Source organism: Chionomys nivalis, chromosome 5 (genome assembly GCF_950005125.1).
Source record: "Chionomys nivalis chromosome 5, mChiNiv1.1, whole genome shotgun sequence".
Classification (NCBI taxonomy): Eukaryota; Metazoa; Chordata; class Mammalia; order Rodentia; family Cricetidae; genus Chionomys; species Chionomys nivalis.
In genome coordinates, this window is record NC_080090.1 from 56866735 (window position 1) to 56883049 (window position 16315).

Consider the following 16315-nt stretch of genomic DNA (forward strand, 5'->3'; position numbering starts at 1 on the left):
AACAATAAAAAACACGTATTTCTTCCAGTCTTCAAGACCAGAATGTGCGCCTCAGCTCATGGTACAGCACAAGGCCCCATGTTGAATACAGCTTCCTCATTTGCAGATAAATGGGGCACTCAACTAGAGAAATGTTTGTGTAAACTCTTTATATGAGTAAAAATGGTGATAAAATGAAAATGCCTTTTACAAGAATAAATTCTTTCAGTGCAATTGCAGTATCTTTTATATGCCAGGAAATTTAAAAATGTGTTTGTATGATGAATAAGTAGCTGGGTATATGGCTTGTGTCTAGGTATAAATGGCATTATCCCCTGGTACACTTTGTTGTGACTCTTTGATGGTTTCAATGAAAGGTGGGTTGAAGTTGCTCAGAGTAAGAGAAGGAGAAGAGAAAGTCAAGGTAATTCTAAGAACATTGCTAATGGAATGCCTCACTGTCCAAACACTGTGGTCATATGAATGACCCATAGTGAACAACACCATGGGAAACTGAGTGAGGCTCCAGAAAGAAAGGCAGAGGGCCTTTATCTCAGGTGCATTTGTTCCCTACATTGTTCTTGGACGTATTCTGTGACTCCTGTTAAACATTTACATTTAGTTTATATGACATGTTTATTCTTGCTGGATGTCAGAACCCAATCTGATGAAAGAATATACTGAGTGCTGTCCTCTGTGTGCTTGAACCTGGATATGGCCTCTGCCTTACTTTTGTGCTTTCCCAGATATCATCGATGGTACATGCCAGGCAATCGTGTTTAAACTGGTCAGTCCTGGGAAAGTTCTGGGAAAGGGCTGCTCTGTCAATATTTAGTATGTGTTTGCTGGAATTTATTTACATGTTTTACTGTTCGTGTTTTTCTGAACTCCAACAACCTTCCTTGGATCATCGCTTTCTTCATTTCACTTGAGTATTATAAAAGCACACTGAAACTGATGGAAAACTGTCTCCAGTGTTAGACTGTAGACTGCCCATTCCTTAAGGTCTTCAAATCCCAGGTCTCAAAGACACAGATCTACATAGGTCAGCAAAAGTTGACACTCATGAAGTCTGTGGCCAACACCTTGTTTATAAGAAAGCAAACTGAGCTGGGAATGGTGGTTCACACCTGCAATCCTACCACATGGGAGTCTAAGGGAGAAATATCGTTATGAGTTCAAGGCCCTGTCTACTAAAAAAATAAATAAATAAAAGATCAATCAGCCAACCAACCAACCAACTAACCAACCCATCCTCAACCAAATAACAACAAAGAAGGAGAGTTGGAGTATACATGTTTATAAACCAAATCACCAAAAGAAACCTCAGCTACCTCAGTTGTACCAGTCAGTGTCCTTTCCCAGAAGTCTCTCAGTGAGTAGGGTGCTATGCACTTTAAAATAAATAGACTTGACTTTGAAGTAAAGATGACTGGTCAGGCAAACATGCAGACACACTGTCAGAATAGACTTGAATGAAGTTGCCATGACTAAGATGAAGGGAGGTTTTAGAAGAAACAGGAAAAGTTGGTACCAGGTGACATTTTTCCTCATTCATGATCTGGTTTCCACTGCCTTCTCCTGCATCACCTATAAGAAGGTTCCAAGGTTCTCCAAGCCTCACCCCAGTACAATCTCTCAGGTAACCCAGGGTCTCTGCTGTGGTTGAATCTGGTGTTATTGCGCTTACCTTTCTTACAGATAAGTAGAGGTCCAATCAGCCCTGAGTTGAAATCCTGGGTCAGGTTTTCATAGGAGTAGTAGATGTGGGTGAGGCAAGGCGGGTCATCGGGTGTGGGCCCACTGTCCTCACTGATGACCCACTGGTAGGTGTACTCTTCCCCAGGAGCCACGGCATCGTCCATCCTCTCCGCTGGGGATGTGTGGTCAGCGTAAGAAGCCCCTGGAGAAGTGACAGCCACAAAGACAATTGGATTTTCCCATCACTCTCCAGTGTGGGGAACCCAAGATGAGCTCTCTGCAAATTATCTACTTTCATAGCAACTTCGCCCCCCTATTCCCACCTCTACACAATACCACGATGACCTGAAGAGTACTTGCTACTTACCAGGGTATTGGAACAACTGTTTATATGTAATCAGAGACTCAAATCACATTTTAGCAGTAAGCCACCTCATAATACAAGAATCAGTATGCTTTCTTCGGAGTCCTTCCCGAGTCATGCTAACAGTGTTAGCATGGGACGTGTGTGCTGTTTACATATTGTTTTGTTTAGCACTGAGCACACATGTTCTCTTCCACTGCAATGGTATTCAGCCCTGTTGTTTTGTTTTTTAATCTCTTAGTTGCTCCTTGCCATTGGGCCATTCCAATTCCTCTCCCCACCATGGTCACATCTAGCTCCTGTATGCAGTCTACTCCTTGGGCATATGAAACCAGTCTGTCCTAGAAGTGAAGATACCTCACTTCATTGTGCAAAAGCCCATTGACAATCTATGCTTGCTGGCTGCTCTCTCTGGCAGCAGAAGGGTGATGTAGAAATCAGTCTTCCTCTTTTGAAGAAGAACCTAGATGGAAAGGGGTTTGGAGGGTTGAGACATGGTAGAGATGGAGCAAGTGAGAGCAGGAAGGGGAGAGGTCAGGGTCGTAGGCAATCAAGAGGGACTGACTTCCTCTTTGCCAGAGGCATTCCTCATTCAATTGAGCCAAATTTTTCACCCATGGGATTCCTCTTTGGGATGGAGCTTCCTTTGTTTGGTAGAAGTCGAGCCCATCATAGCACAGGGAGTCGAGCCTGAAGTGTGTGATATGATAGGGCCAAGAGCCAGTGGAAACAGTTTTTCCTGAAGTGTTTGTGCTTTTGAAAAGACGAATGCTTGATTTCAGCCTTACTCTCCTTTCTTTCTCCATCTCTGTTCTTCTCTGCCTCCCTCTTATCATTTCCTTTAATTGACACGTAATAAAGTTCACCAAATTCAAGGATAATACTGGACGAGAGTATTAACAAATGCGTCTGATCTGACAGCCAGTCCCAGTGAACTCAGAGGATGGTTCCTTTGCTCAAAGCATCCGTATGCTACCTGTTACCCATGCTTTCTTCTACCCAGGCCCAATTAACAGTTCACCTGCTCACTTTCATGAAAACTTTGTTTTCAAATCATGTCGCATAAACAAGGTGATACATTGTTTGTCCTTTTGTGTTTGATCAGTGTCTTATTAGGATTTCTATTGATGTTATAAAACATACCATAAGAAAATCGAGAAGGAAGGGGGTTTGTTTCAGCTTGAACCTCCCAGGACACACTCCAGTGCTGAGGGAAGTCAGGACAGGAACCTGGAGGTGGGGTCTTAGGCAGAAACCATGGAGGGGTGCTGCTTTCTATCTTGCTCTCCATGGTTTGCTCAGCCTGCTTTTTTTCTTATAGCACCCAGGACCACCTGCCCAGGAATGGCTTCACCTACAATGGGCTTGGCCCTGTCATATGAATCATCAGTTAAGACAATTCCTCATAGGCTGTTATTATAGATCCAGTGTTCATAGCTAAGACTGGTGATTACTTTCTTCCCCTAGTTGTGTACATAGAATCTTCCAGCACTATGAAAGCTAGCCAATAGAGAAGGAGCTTCTAGGTTAGTGTCAGCTTGATCTCCTCGTGTCCTATAGCTCAAGTGTACCCCAGCACACTATTTTATGGATGCCCTTCACTGTCACATGACTTGCGCTGATCACAGAGCAAGAGGCCTGCTACCATCTCTTAAGTTCGCCTTGCCTTGTACATGGTGTCTGCTTTTCTAACTATTTTCAATACTTCTGATTTATCATTGGCTTTTGGTCATTTGGTCATGATATGCTCTGGTGTAGTTTCTTCCTGTTCTTGCTTCTCAGCTTCACCAGTCCTTTTTTGTTTCTGTTTATTAAATATGTTTTCACACTGTATTTTAAAAATATTCTTTTCTCTCCCTTACCTCCTCGTAGATCCTCCCCATCTTCCTACCCACCCAGCTTTGTGATCTCTCTTTCTCCTTCTTTGGAAAACAAACAGGAAAAAGAAAAATACAAAAAATAAAATGAAAAATCGAAGCAGAAAAACTGACTAATAAAAAGAAAAGTCAGTAAGACAAAAATATAAAAACAAAAGAGCATGTGGGAACACTTACACACACACACATACATACAAATACAACAACAACAAAAAACTCATCCCAAAACATAGAGTCCATTTTGTGTTGACTCACTACTCCTGGACTAGAGTATGGTTGATATACCTCAGTGTCACTCTATTGGAAAAATTAATTTTCCCTTCCCCAGTAGGTACCAATTACAAATGGCTTCTTAGTGAAGTGTGGGACCGCACTGGGATTTTGTCTGCTTTGAACCTGGGCAGATCTTGTGTGTGCTGTCACAGTCTCTGAGTTCATATGTGTAACTTTTTGCGTCTGGAAGACACTGTTTCCTTGGAGTCATCCACCACCTCAGGCTCTTACAATCCCCCCCTCCGCCCTCCATTCACATAAATCTTTGAGCCTTGAGGGAAGGAGCAGGGTAAAAATATGCCATTTAAGACCGAGTACCCCAAAGTCTATCACTCTCTTCACATTATCTAGTTGTGGGTCTCTGATTTAATTCTCATCTACTTCAAGAAGCAGCTTCTCTGATGATGGCTGAACAAGGCACTGAACTATGGGTATAGCAGTGTACCATCAGGGGTCATACTGTTGCTGTGTTCCTTTAGCAGAATAATAGTGGTTGGTTTTCCCCTACTACTATGACCCATCGAGGCTCAGGTTCTGGGCTACTTCTAATCAAGAAGTGATGATTTACTACTGTAACTCTTGTGCCCCATTACATAGTATATCTTGTAGGTAGATCAGGTCTCTGTTGCAGGCTCCACAGTTTGTAGATGAATGAAATTAATCATTATTTCTCCTCTAATAGTGTGCAGAGTACCTTCCAGAATCATGAATGCTAGTCAGTAGGGGTGAATGTTTGCCTAGTTTGGGATCAGGTCAATTTCTTTGTGTTCAGGAACATAAGTTAGTTGTATCTTCAACAACAGAACCTTCTCATCAGGTTATGTAGTAACCAAGAGCCTGTGATTTGGGGAACAGGGTGGGTTCTTGTCAGGCCTTTCTTCATATGCAGGTCTATAGTCTACACCACATCTAAAAAGTTTTAAGCTATTCTTTTCTTGAAGCTCTTTTTCTGTCCCCACCACTTCTGGGACCCAACAAAACATATGACATCACTTGATAATGTACCATAGTTCACCAAAGCTTTGCTTATCCTCAGTCTTTTTGCTATCTTTACATTTAAACAGATTTTCTTTTTTAAAAAGTTTACCAAATGCCTAAATATTGGCTGTTATCTTTTTTATTGATTTTTATTGAGCTCTACATTTTTCTCTGCTCTCCTCCTGCCTCTCCCCTCACCATCAACCCTCTCCCAAAGTCCCAATGCTCCCAATTTACTCAGGAAATCTTGTCTTTTTCTACTTCCCATGTAGATTAGATCTATGTATGTCTCTCTTAGTGTCCTCATTGTAGTGTAGGTTCTCTGGGATTGTGATTTGTAGGCTGGTTTTCTTTGCTTTATGTTTAAAAACCACTTATGAGTGAGTACATGTGATAATTGTCTTTCTGAGTCTGGGTTACCTCACTCAATGTATGTTTTCAAATTCCATCCATTTGCCTGCAAATTTCAAGATTTTTTTCCTGTGTTGTACTCCATTGTGTAAATGTACCACATTTAGGTTGTTTCCAGGTTCTGGTTATGACAAACAAAGCTGCTATGAAGATAGTTGAGCACATGTCCTTGTGTCACGATTGAGCATCCTTTGGATATATAACCAAAAGTGGTATTATTGCGTCTTGAGGAAGGTTGTTTCCTAATTTTCTGAGAAATTGCCACACTGACATCCAAAGGGGCTGTACCAGCTCACATTCCCATCAGCAATGCAGGAGTGTTCTCTTTACCCTACAACCTCTCCAGCATAAGTTGTCGTCAGTGTTTTTGAACTTGGCCATTCTTACAGGTGTAAGATGCAATATCAGAGTTGTTTTGATTTGCATTTCTCTGATGACTAAGGATGTTGAGCATTTTCTTGAGTGTCTTTCAGTCATTTTAGATTCCTCTGTTGAGAGTTCTTTGTTTAGGTCTGTACTCCATTTTTTATTGGGTTATTTGTTCTTTTAATGTCCAATTTTTTGAGTTGTTTGCATATTTTGGAGATGAGACTTCTGTCTGATGTGGGGTTAGTGAAGATCTTTTCCCATTCTGTAGGCTGTCATTTTGTATTGTTGACCGTATCCTTTGCTTTATAAAAGCTTTTCAGTTTCAGGGGGTCCCATTTATTAATTTTTTCTCTCAGTATCTGTGCTACTGGGATTATATTTAGGAAGTGGTCTCCTGTGCCAATGTGTTCAAGTGTACTTCTCACTTTCTCTTCTATGATGTTCAGTGTGGATGGTTTTATGTTGAGGTCTTTGATCCATTTGGCTTGAGTTTTGTGCATGGTAATAGATATAAATCTATTTTCATTCTTCTACATGCTGATATCCAGTTATGCCAGTACCATTTGTTAAATATGCTTTCTTTTTTCCATTTGATATTTTTTGCTTCTTTGTCAAAAATCAGGTATTTGAAGGTGTATGGATTAATATCCAAGTCTTCTATTTGGTTCCATTGGTCCTCCTGTCTGTTTTTATGCCAATACTAGGCTGTTTTCAGTACTGTAGCTCTGTAGTAGAGTTTGAAGTCAGGAATTGTTATGCCTCCAGAAGTTCTTTTATTGTACAGGATTGTTTTGGCTATCCTGGGTTTTTGCTTTTCCATATAAAGTTGAGTACCATTCTTTCGAGGTCTGGGAAGAATTTTGCTGGAATTTTGATGGGTATTGCATTGAATCTGTAGATTGCTTTCGGTAAGATTGCCATTTTTACTATGTTAATTCTTCCTGCCCAAGAGCATGGGAGATCTTTCCACTTTCTGGTGTCTTCTTCAATTTATTTCTTCAAAGAGTTAAAGTTCTTGTCATACAAGTCTTCCACTTGTTTGGTTAGAGTTACTCCAAGATATTTTAGTAGCATGAGCTCTTAATAGAAGAGCTTATGAGGAAGTGTCTCAAAGGACAAGCAGGGATCTTTATCTCTGCAAGCTCTGTAGCAAAGCTGGACTGATATGGAGGCCACCCTCCCTGGTCAGGCTTTGTGCAACAAGTGGTCAGCGTGCGGTTCCTTGAGCTGCCCTACATGAGGCTTGCATGCTGCCCCTCCTAAGTGATCTCCTCCACAGCCTCCTAGGTTGTTTCCTGACTAGAAGCTTCCACTGTTTTAGCAGCTAAGACTCCACAAGGGATTCCTGTAGTGGGAAGTAGCATCTTCCTTTTACCTTTACAGGTCCTCCAAAAGACAGAATGTGGTCTTCTTGGCAGGGTAAGAGGTTGACAGATAAAATGTCTGCTTAGCTTTTAGATGTCTGATTCAACACAGTTCACTCCTTCTCTGACTCTGTGCTACATATGGTGGTGATGTTCCTTTTAAACTTATTTGACTGATTTTAAATATGTTCATGTGTTGTAAAAGGAGCAGTGGGCTGCTTCCCGCCACCCGACTAGCTCAGTCAGTAGAGCATGAGTCTCTTAATCTCAGGGTCATGGGTTCAAGCCCCACGTTGGGTGCCAATATGTTACAAAGGGAGTGGTTGGCTGCGTGCCTGCTGGGATCCTGGCTCGCCAGCTAGTTTACACGCAAAATAATTACACAGAAACTGTATTTATTTAAACACTGTCTGGCCCATTAGTTCTAGCCTCTTATTGTCTAACTCTCACATCTTGACTAATCCATATCTAATAATCTGTATGCCACCACGAGGTCGTGGCTTACCAGCATGAGTCTAGCCAGTGTCCATCTCGGGAAGGGGAATCATGGCATCTGCCTTACTCTGCTTTCTTTCTCCAAACATTCTGTTCAGTCTACTTCACCTATCTGAATTCTGCCCTATCAAAAAGCCAAGGCAGTTTCATTATTAACTAATGAAAATAACACATAGACAGATGACCCTCTTATATCATGTATGTAATATGTAGGTGTATGTGTATGATTGTATGTGTGTTCAGGTGCACATATACCTGTGTGCACATGTATGTAGAGGCTGATGTTGAGATGAGGTATCATTTAATTTGTACCCCTGATAATTTGGGAGGGGCTCTTAATACCCTTTGAAGCCTTTTACCTTAAATTAAGATAAAATAAGTCATGTTTTAGAGATAGTATTTTTGATGGGTTGTGAAGGCTAGAAAACACACACACTCACACACACCGTATCCCAAGCTATCCTGTCAATCACAAGCCTTCCATCTCAGCATCTCAAGTGCTGACGTTACAGATCTAATACTGTGTTCAGATGAGATATATCTTAGTGCTCTTGTGTTCTAGCATAGCTAAGAAAACTGAGATTGGGGTGGCTTTAGGTTGCTATGACAGAGTGCCCTAGACTGGGTGGCAGCTAAGCACAGCTGTTCTTCATGATAGAGGCTGTGTGTGGATTTCACTGTGGTGGTGCTCTCACGTGCCCCTCCCTGGTGCAGACGGCTCTCTGTCATAGTCACATGGGGCACACACAGGGTAGGAGAGCTCCACTTGTGGTTCCATTGAAAGAGCACAAACCCCACCATGAGGGTTGTGACTCCATGACTTAAATCCCTCCAGAAGGCCCCACTCTGGATATATTCTCATTGAGGATCAGGTGTCTAACACATGAAATTTGAAAAACACAAACATGGGAATCTATATCAGTAATGTACCTATTTTAAGGTGAGGAAAGTCCATAATAAGACAATGTAACTGCTTATAATTGCCCACAAAATTAACACATTTCTGAGCAAAGGGAAGATTACCAGTGTCCCTATTTCTAATAAGTCATCAGTCCCTTCAGCTTAGCCCAATAATGATACCACTTCAAGCATCCCAGGCTCTGTGTTTGGTACAGATGCAAAGGAGACCAGGGTAAGGACATGGTGGTGCTGTAGTTGTGTTGGCTTTGACCTCTGTTTATTTCCCATGGCTACTCAATGAGGGACCACAATCAGAACATGCTGTTTGTTTTGAAGAAGAACATATGTAAGAGTTATTTTCTAGGTGTGCAACTGATTTTCCTTGTGTCATCAAATTTATTCATGAAAATTTAATGGCTCACACTCAAATTTAACATTCAGTGGGTTTTAAAACCTGTACAAAACAGGATGCTATGACACACAGAGAGATACTGAAAAAGGTTGCCACGGCAACACAAAGAGATGTCCACAAGGAGAACTTCATTTCACATTTTAATGTAAAGAAGCACTTTGTATACTTGAATGGTATTTTGAATTAAGTTGAAGAGGTGAGATTTGGACATTGGGAAATAAAGAGTGAGCAGTAGATTTGCACGTTGGACATGGTCTGTAAGTGCACACGGGATCACTACTAGAGTGATCGGAGGGCACTTTTATCTGTTCTCTTATCTTTTCATAGCAGATTATTTTACTTTTAGAACAAAACAGAAATGTTATATTTCTCATTTTGTGACCTACACAATACAGAAATACAGAACAAAACCGAAACAGCTATTTAGAGGAAGCATACGTGAAATGTGACTTGTTTTATCTTGTTTTTGCTGTTGTTTTGGTCAATCTGACTTTGACTTGGTAATCAAAATGAAGTTAAACTCTAAATTGAAAAGAAGAAATGGACAGGATGGATCGTGATAGGGCTTAGAAGACCTTGTCCATCCTGTGGTAGAGCAAACCCCTAATACAAGAGTTCTCCTTCATTTTATATTCACTCGGCTCTGTTCATTTCCTGCTCAGTTCTCGGTCAACTTTATAATATGCTTACTTTTGACATGAGGTACTAATTATTTTCAACAAGGCCCCCGGTATGTTTTAAAACGTGAAATGGTGCATGGAAGCTTTGGGAAGGAGCCTCTGCAAAGAGGCTCTGGTTGCCCTTTAGAACACTCATTCATCTAATCTCCCTTGTTACTTCTCCTTTGTGAGCTCTTTCTTCCCCATTTATTAAACACAGAGAATGCCTCTATGCACGTAAAGGTCTAGATAGTCCTTTAGAAGCTGTAATTTAGACAATGGGAAAATTAATGTTGGTGTTGTATAATGAATTTGAGGCTACTGCATAGACATATGAGGTTTTTAAAAAATTGAACAATGCAGATTTTTGTGATTTATGAGATTTTTTATTTATCATTATAATTTGTTTCATACTTGGTAGAAATAAATAAACTTGTGTCAAGAATTGAAATGTTATGGAAACTCCTTAAAGACTAAGTTTTCATATGCAAAATTTTGTAGCAATTAGATGCAAAATACAATCTTTATTGGATTTATTTTTAAGATTTAGGGCTCTATATCAGAGAAATGTAAATCAAAATAACTCTGAGATTCCATCTTATACCTGTAAGAATGGCCAAGATCAAAAACACCGATGACAACTTATGCTGGAGAGGATGTGGGATAAGGGAACTCTCCTGCATTGCTGGTGGGAGTGCAAGCTGGTACAGCCCCTTTGGATGTCAGTGTGGCAATTTCTCAGAAAATTAGAAAACAACCTTCCTCAAGACACAGTAATACCACTTTTGGATATATATGCAAAGGATGTTCAATTGTACTATGTTCGTAGCAGCATTGTTTGTTATAACCAAAACCTGGAAACAACCTAAATGCTCCTCGACCAAAGAATGGATAAGGAAAATGTGGTACATTTACAGAACCGAGTACTACACAGCAAAAAAAAAAAAAAAAAAAAAAAAAAAAAAAAAAAAAAAATTACATCTTGAAATTTGCAGGCAAATGGATAGAACTAGAAAACATCATATTGAATGAGGTAACCCAAACCAAGAAAGACAAATATCATATGTACTCACTCATAAGTGGTTTTTGGATATAAGGCAAAAAAAACCAGCCTACAAATCACAATCCCAGTGAACCTAGATAACAATGAGGACCCTAAGAGAGACATACATACATAGTTCTAATCTACATAGGAAGTAGAAAAAGACAAGATCTCTTGAGTAAATTGGGAGCATGGGGATGATGGGAGAGGGTAGAAAAGGAGGGAAGAGGAAGGGAAGGGAGCAGAGAAAAATGTAGAGCTCAATAAAATCAACAAAAAAAGATTTAGGGCTCCAGCCTACTAGAAGATGGTTAAATGTAATAGAGTTATAACATTAAATATAATTTAAAGCATTTTATATAAAACTAAAATTAATTTTGTGGTACAGTACAATGCAGCTCCCCAGGTAAATACAAGAATATAAATCCCATGAAAGAATACTATCAAGGGTCTGGAAATGCGACTTAGTGGTAAAAGTGCTTTCCCAGAATGTGTGAGGTGCTGGGTTCGATCCCCATCTCACTCACACACACACACACACACACACACACACACACACACACACACGGCGAAGGTGGAGACAAAGAGAAAGAGAGAAGAAGGGAGGGAAGGAGAAGAAGAGACATAGAGAGAGAAGAAAAAAGAATAATAACAATATTAAGACTTATCATGAAAGAGACTTTCTTAAAATAATGACTCAAACCTTACCAATACTGCAATGCATGCTACTTAAAGAGTTTTTGGAAATTAAATTTCATTTCAATTAAATTTACTTTAGTGTTAGTTTTTTTTTTTTGGTTGTTTAGGGTTTTTTTTGGGGGGGGGTTTACAGTGGTGTGTGTGTGTGTGTGTAAACCAGAGGACTTCTGATGACCTATTCATTCTTGCCCTTCATCTCTTGAGACAGAGTTTGTGAACATGAAATTCAGCTGGTAACCATGAAGCTCTAGAGAGCTCCCGTCTATATTCCTTTTCTCCGAGCACTGAATGTTATAGATGCACCTGGCCTTGCCTTATTTCTTATGGGAGTTCCCAAAATTTGAACTCAGGTGGCCATGTTTGTTCAGTAAGCACTCGTACCTGCTGAGCTGTCTTCCCAGACCTGATACAAAGCTTTAAAAAATCAATACCATTAGAAAGGAACTGTATGCATTTCCAGGAACAAGTTTGTGTATTCTATCCAACGGGGAGTTCATCTTCAACCTACCTACTATGATGGCTTCTCAAACCTATCCTTATTGTCTCTGTCTCACACTGCCAGTCTGTTGCATGTTTACTTCTGAGATAAAGAATTTGGACTCTCACATTGCTGGCTCACCATGTAGCTGCTTTACCCCCACTAAACTAGGTCCAGCCACAGAGGTAGGCAGTAGGTGAGGGTGAGTGCTAGTCACAGATATGAGGAGATACCGCATTTTAATCCCGAAGGGCATGGTACAATGGGAGGAGGCTTGTCTCTACGTGAAGGGAAATATATACTAAGTTTGCATCTTGTTTCCCAGGGAAGTTTTTCATTTTTCCTATTTAGCTGAATTTACTGTTTTCAACTTTATAGAAATATAGGCACTCACGCGCAATGCTAAGAAGCTGCAAGCAGATGTGCTGGGGGCGTGCCCAGTCGTTTGGTTTCACAAACGCTTGCTGACTGAGTAATAGGGGGACAAATAAACATTAGAGGGAGATGAGCGATGTTGCAAGGTCCATTCCCTCTGCAAACAACTGAGGTGAGGGCCAGAGTCCACACTCTCACTTTCTCCCTCATTGTGATGCTTGGAAGGTCAAACATCATTGTGATGTTTGACCATGCTGCTGCTCCCCTCTCCTGCCCTGCACTGCTGAACTCTGGTCGAGAAACCTCATAAGCACGCTAATCACTGTATGAAATCAGATAACATAGAAGGGACTCCTGTGCACAATGTCTTGTCCGGGAACTTGCCAACTATTCCAATTCCCATTTCTCTTGCTGTGATAAAACACTGACCAAAAGCAACTTGGAAATAAAAGGGTTGACTGGATCACAGATGACAGTCCGTGGTGGAGGGAAGCCAAGGCAGGAACTCACTGAAGTAGTAACTGAAGAACTCTGCTCATGGGTTTGCGTCCCTGGCATGCTCAGCTACCTTCTTTAAACAGCCCAGGCTCACTGCCCAGGAATAGCACCATCCACAGTGGGCTGGGACCTCCCTTATCAATTAGCAGTCAAGAAAGTTCTCCACAGACATGCCCACAAGCAAATCTGATGGAGCAATTCCTCAACCAAAATGTCCTCTTTCCAAGGCAGCATAAATCTCGTTGCCTGCAAAGCTGAATGTACTTAGTAGATGGCTTTAAAAAAATGTTTGCTCACCTTAATTACCATGGGGTTTTGTGTGTGCCCATTAAAACTCATAGAAGTGGGCGAAAGAAGCATAGTAGCCATGGAGTTCAAGCAGAGTGCATTTGCCCTGCATTTGTCTGTGTGCATTATTGCTTGCACTTACTGTAGACACATGGGCTTATCTCTGCCTAAAACCATCTTAGACTGTGCTGTTATTACTATTTTAAGGTGAATATATGGAGTTCAGAGAGGTGAGATGATTTTCCCACCCACCTTATTAGGTGCAGGAACTTAACAAAATCCTGGTATTTAGGGCGCTCTAAGCCATTAGTTTTTATCTCTGAAACGGAAAGCAGGATCAGTTTTTATAATTACAGTTTCTCTAAGAGTGCACGGTGAACAATCTCAGCTGTAAAAATATTTAGCACTAATATTAAAGCGATCAACCCTTTCTCTTGTTAGAGGTATCACAAACCCTTCTTACCTTCTGAAAATTTGCTGTATTTGATTCCTTGAGGATGGATGCTTATGGGCTTGTCTGCTTTGTTTCTGAAGTGAACTTTCATGGTGTCTCCAACCTCAGCATATAGAGTAGGTCCAAGAAGTCCTGTGGGAAGATAAGCATGAAATTTTTGTATTCAGAATTATTAAAGATGGAGCTGCTAAGCAAGGGGAACATGTAGAAAGGCCCCAAGCTGCCCCTTCTGGTCCTGAAGTTGACTCGCTTCTCTTGAACTTAAACTATCGCCTGATCTTTGTGTCTTCGTCATCCCATCAGCTCCAGCATGGCTCTTTAAATAACGATGAAGAGCAAATCCTTAGCCTTAACCCAAAGCAACTCCAAAGACTTGAGAGACAGTTTGCCCCAGATCCTACCCGCTCTCGTGTGCTGTCTTTTCTTACATGAGTTAGTCTCCACTCTCCCGCGGATCTGAGTGCAACCAAGGAGTAAGTCACACCGTTCTCTGGTACTCACACAAGTTCAAGAATCTCCAAAGCCCCGAGACCTTGATCACAAGGACTTTAATGCATGGAAGGAAAGCCCTTGCATGACTCCTCACAACAACAATTCTACAATATCAAGGGGAAAATGAGAAGAGAGCAGGGTGGGGGTGGGAGGATCCATGGGCCATGGTAGGGATTTGGGTTTCTTCTACATGGACTAGCAAGTCATTTGAACTTTGTATAGTATAGACATGGCTCGACATGTTTTAAAAATTCATACTCATTAGGAAAAAAAAACATGTAAAAGAAAAGAGAGCTATGTCTGAAGAAGGGGGCTGCCGTGGAGGGAGTAGACAGTGGTAGATTGAGCCAGCGTGTGCCGCAGTGCAGCGGTGATTTGCTGGATACGTTTGGAAGTTAAGAGAACAAGGTTCTAACAGATGGGATGTAGCATATATGAGGAGTCGGGAAAGAGCTCAGGTTTTACGATCTGAGTCACTGGTTAAATAATGCCATCAGTTACCATGACAGAGAAGAAGAAGGAATCGGGCTAAGGACACAGACATCAAGACCAAGGCTTTACTTGTCATTGCCAGGCTCAGTGTGGAGTCTTGATTCACACAGATGAGTAAGACACAACAACTGACTCCCAGGGGGCCACAAAGTAGTTTGAATGTAGGCATTCTCTAGATGGACAAAGTATTATGGGTGCAGAGAGGCTGCAGGGCCAGCTCTATCTGGTTCCTTAGCAGGAAGCTGATATAAGGGTCAGAGTTCTGGAGACTCATATGCTAGAATTTCCTGAAGTGTAGACTTGGAAGACTCCATTTCAGACTAACCTGGTGTCTCATCAAAAGAAAGATTCCCAGTTAACACCTTGGCCTTGGCTCTGGAGGCGGAGCTTGTGGATCTGGAGGCAGAGCTTGTGACCCTGCGTTTTAATGTGTGCTCACAAATGATTGCGGCACCCGTCAACTCTAACTACAGTTCAGCCAAGCGGCAGCAAGGCTGCTGCCACGTCCAAGCCAGCCACAATCTCAAGGATTTCTTTCTGCCCACTGGGAGTCTTAGATGCAGAAGAAGGATGTGACAGTGTGGTCATGAAGTTCAGTCAGCATCCATGTACTACTGGTTACATTTGCAGTGTGAGAGTTAGGAGGGGACTTTCCCTTACTGTCCCTCCGATATACCCAAGTACTGTAAGCCCTTATATTAACCTTCATAGTAAAATTTTAAGGTAGCATTTAGATCTTCATATTACATACTAGAAAAGTGAGCCTCAGAGTATTAGGATCATTCCCCAAATCATAAAACTAAGAGAGGTCAAGCTATGATTTCAACTTAAATCTGTCTGACTCAAGACACTGAGTTTTAAGCCACCTCTTTACACAGCACTTCACACTTAGCATTCTTCCATACATCAGATACTGACTGCTCTTCCATCTCAGGCCTCAGACTGTGGAAACACATGGCTGTGGGGCACATGGCTGTGGGACACATGGGTGAGAAGTAGACACTCTGACTTTTAGAGCTCACAACATACTAAGAGAAATACCTAACAAATAATCACACAAATACTTAGTTATAAACTGTAATAACATCAAAGATGATGCTGCACTCCTGCATGTGAAGATGGAAGAAGGGAGAAATGCATCAAGAAACACAAGCAGGTCCAGCTAATGGGAAAGGCACAGACTATGCCAGCCGGTGTATAAAGTCTATTCCAGGCTTGTGAGCAGGAGAGTGTCGGGCTTCGCAAGAGCTTTCCTGAGAAAGTGAGCCTTTTAATGCGGTGCCAAGCAGGGAAACACAGGGATGGTCAAGTGGGATCAGCATGTGCAGAAAGAGGCCGGAAGACTCAACCTACTTGGAGAGCTCCTGATGGCCACTGAAGCAGGGAAGAGAGTACCTTCTCTTAGGGAAGAGAGCAAGGTGTCGAAAGTGACGCTGAAGGCATCATCCTGGACAGGTCACTCAGGGCCAGGCAGGACATTTGGAATTTTGGTTTTCATTTGATAACAGTCAGAGGTTGTTGAGGTTTTTTTAGCAAGATACAATATGAGCCAGATTTCTAATATGTTTTTGTTCTTTAATTTTTGTTTCTTACTTTCCATTTTCTCTCTTTCTCTCTCTCTTCCTCTCTCTCCCAGATTGCTCTCTATTGATAATGATCTGGAGAGGAACTGGAGCAGAGACTGAGAGAAGGCTCCGAAAGAGACACTGATAAGA

The 16315-nt window shown here is 41.4% G+C and overlaps 1 protein-coding gene across 1 annotated transcript in view; it reads right to left on the minus strand.

Annotated features, from left to right (window-relative positions):
- Positions 1–16315, minus strand: part of F5 (coagulation factor V) — a 77612-nt gene that overhangs the window by 51111 nt on the left and 10186 nt on the right. The window contains exons 3-4 of the mRNA XM_057770652.1: positions 13626–13748; positions 1670–1882 (exon numbers count right to left, since the gene is read on the minus strand). Of these exons, the coding sequence (XP_057626635.1) occupies positions 1670–1882; positions 13626–13748 (336 nt within the window). The remainder of the gene's footprint in view (positions 1–1669; positions 1883–13625; positions 13749–16315) is intronic.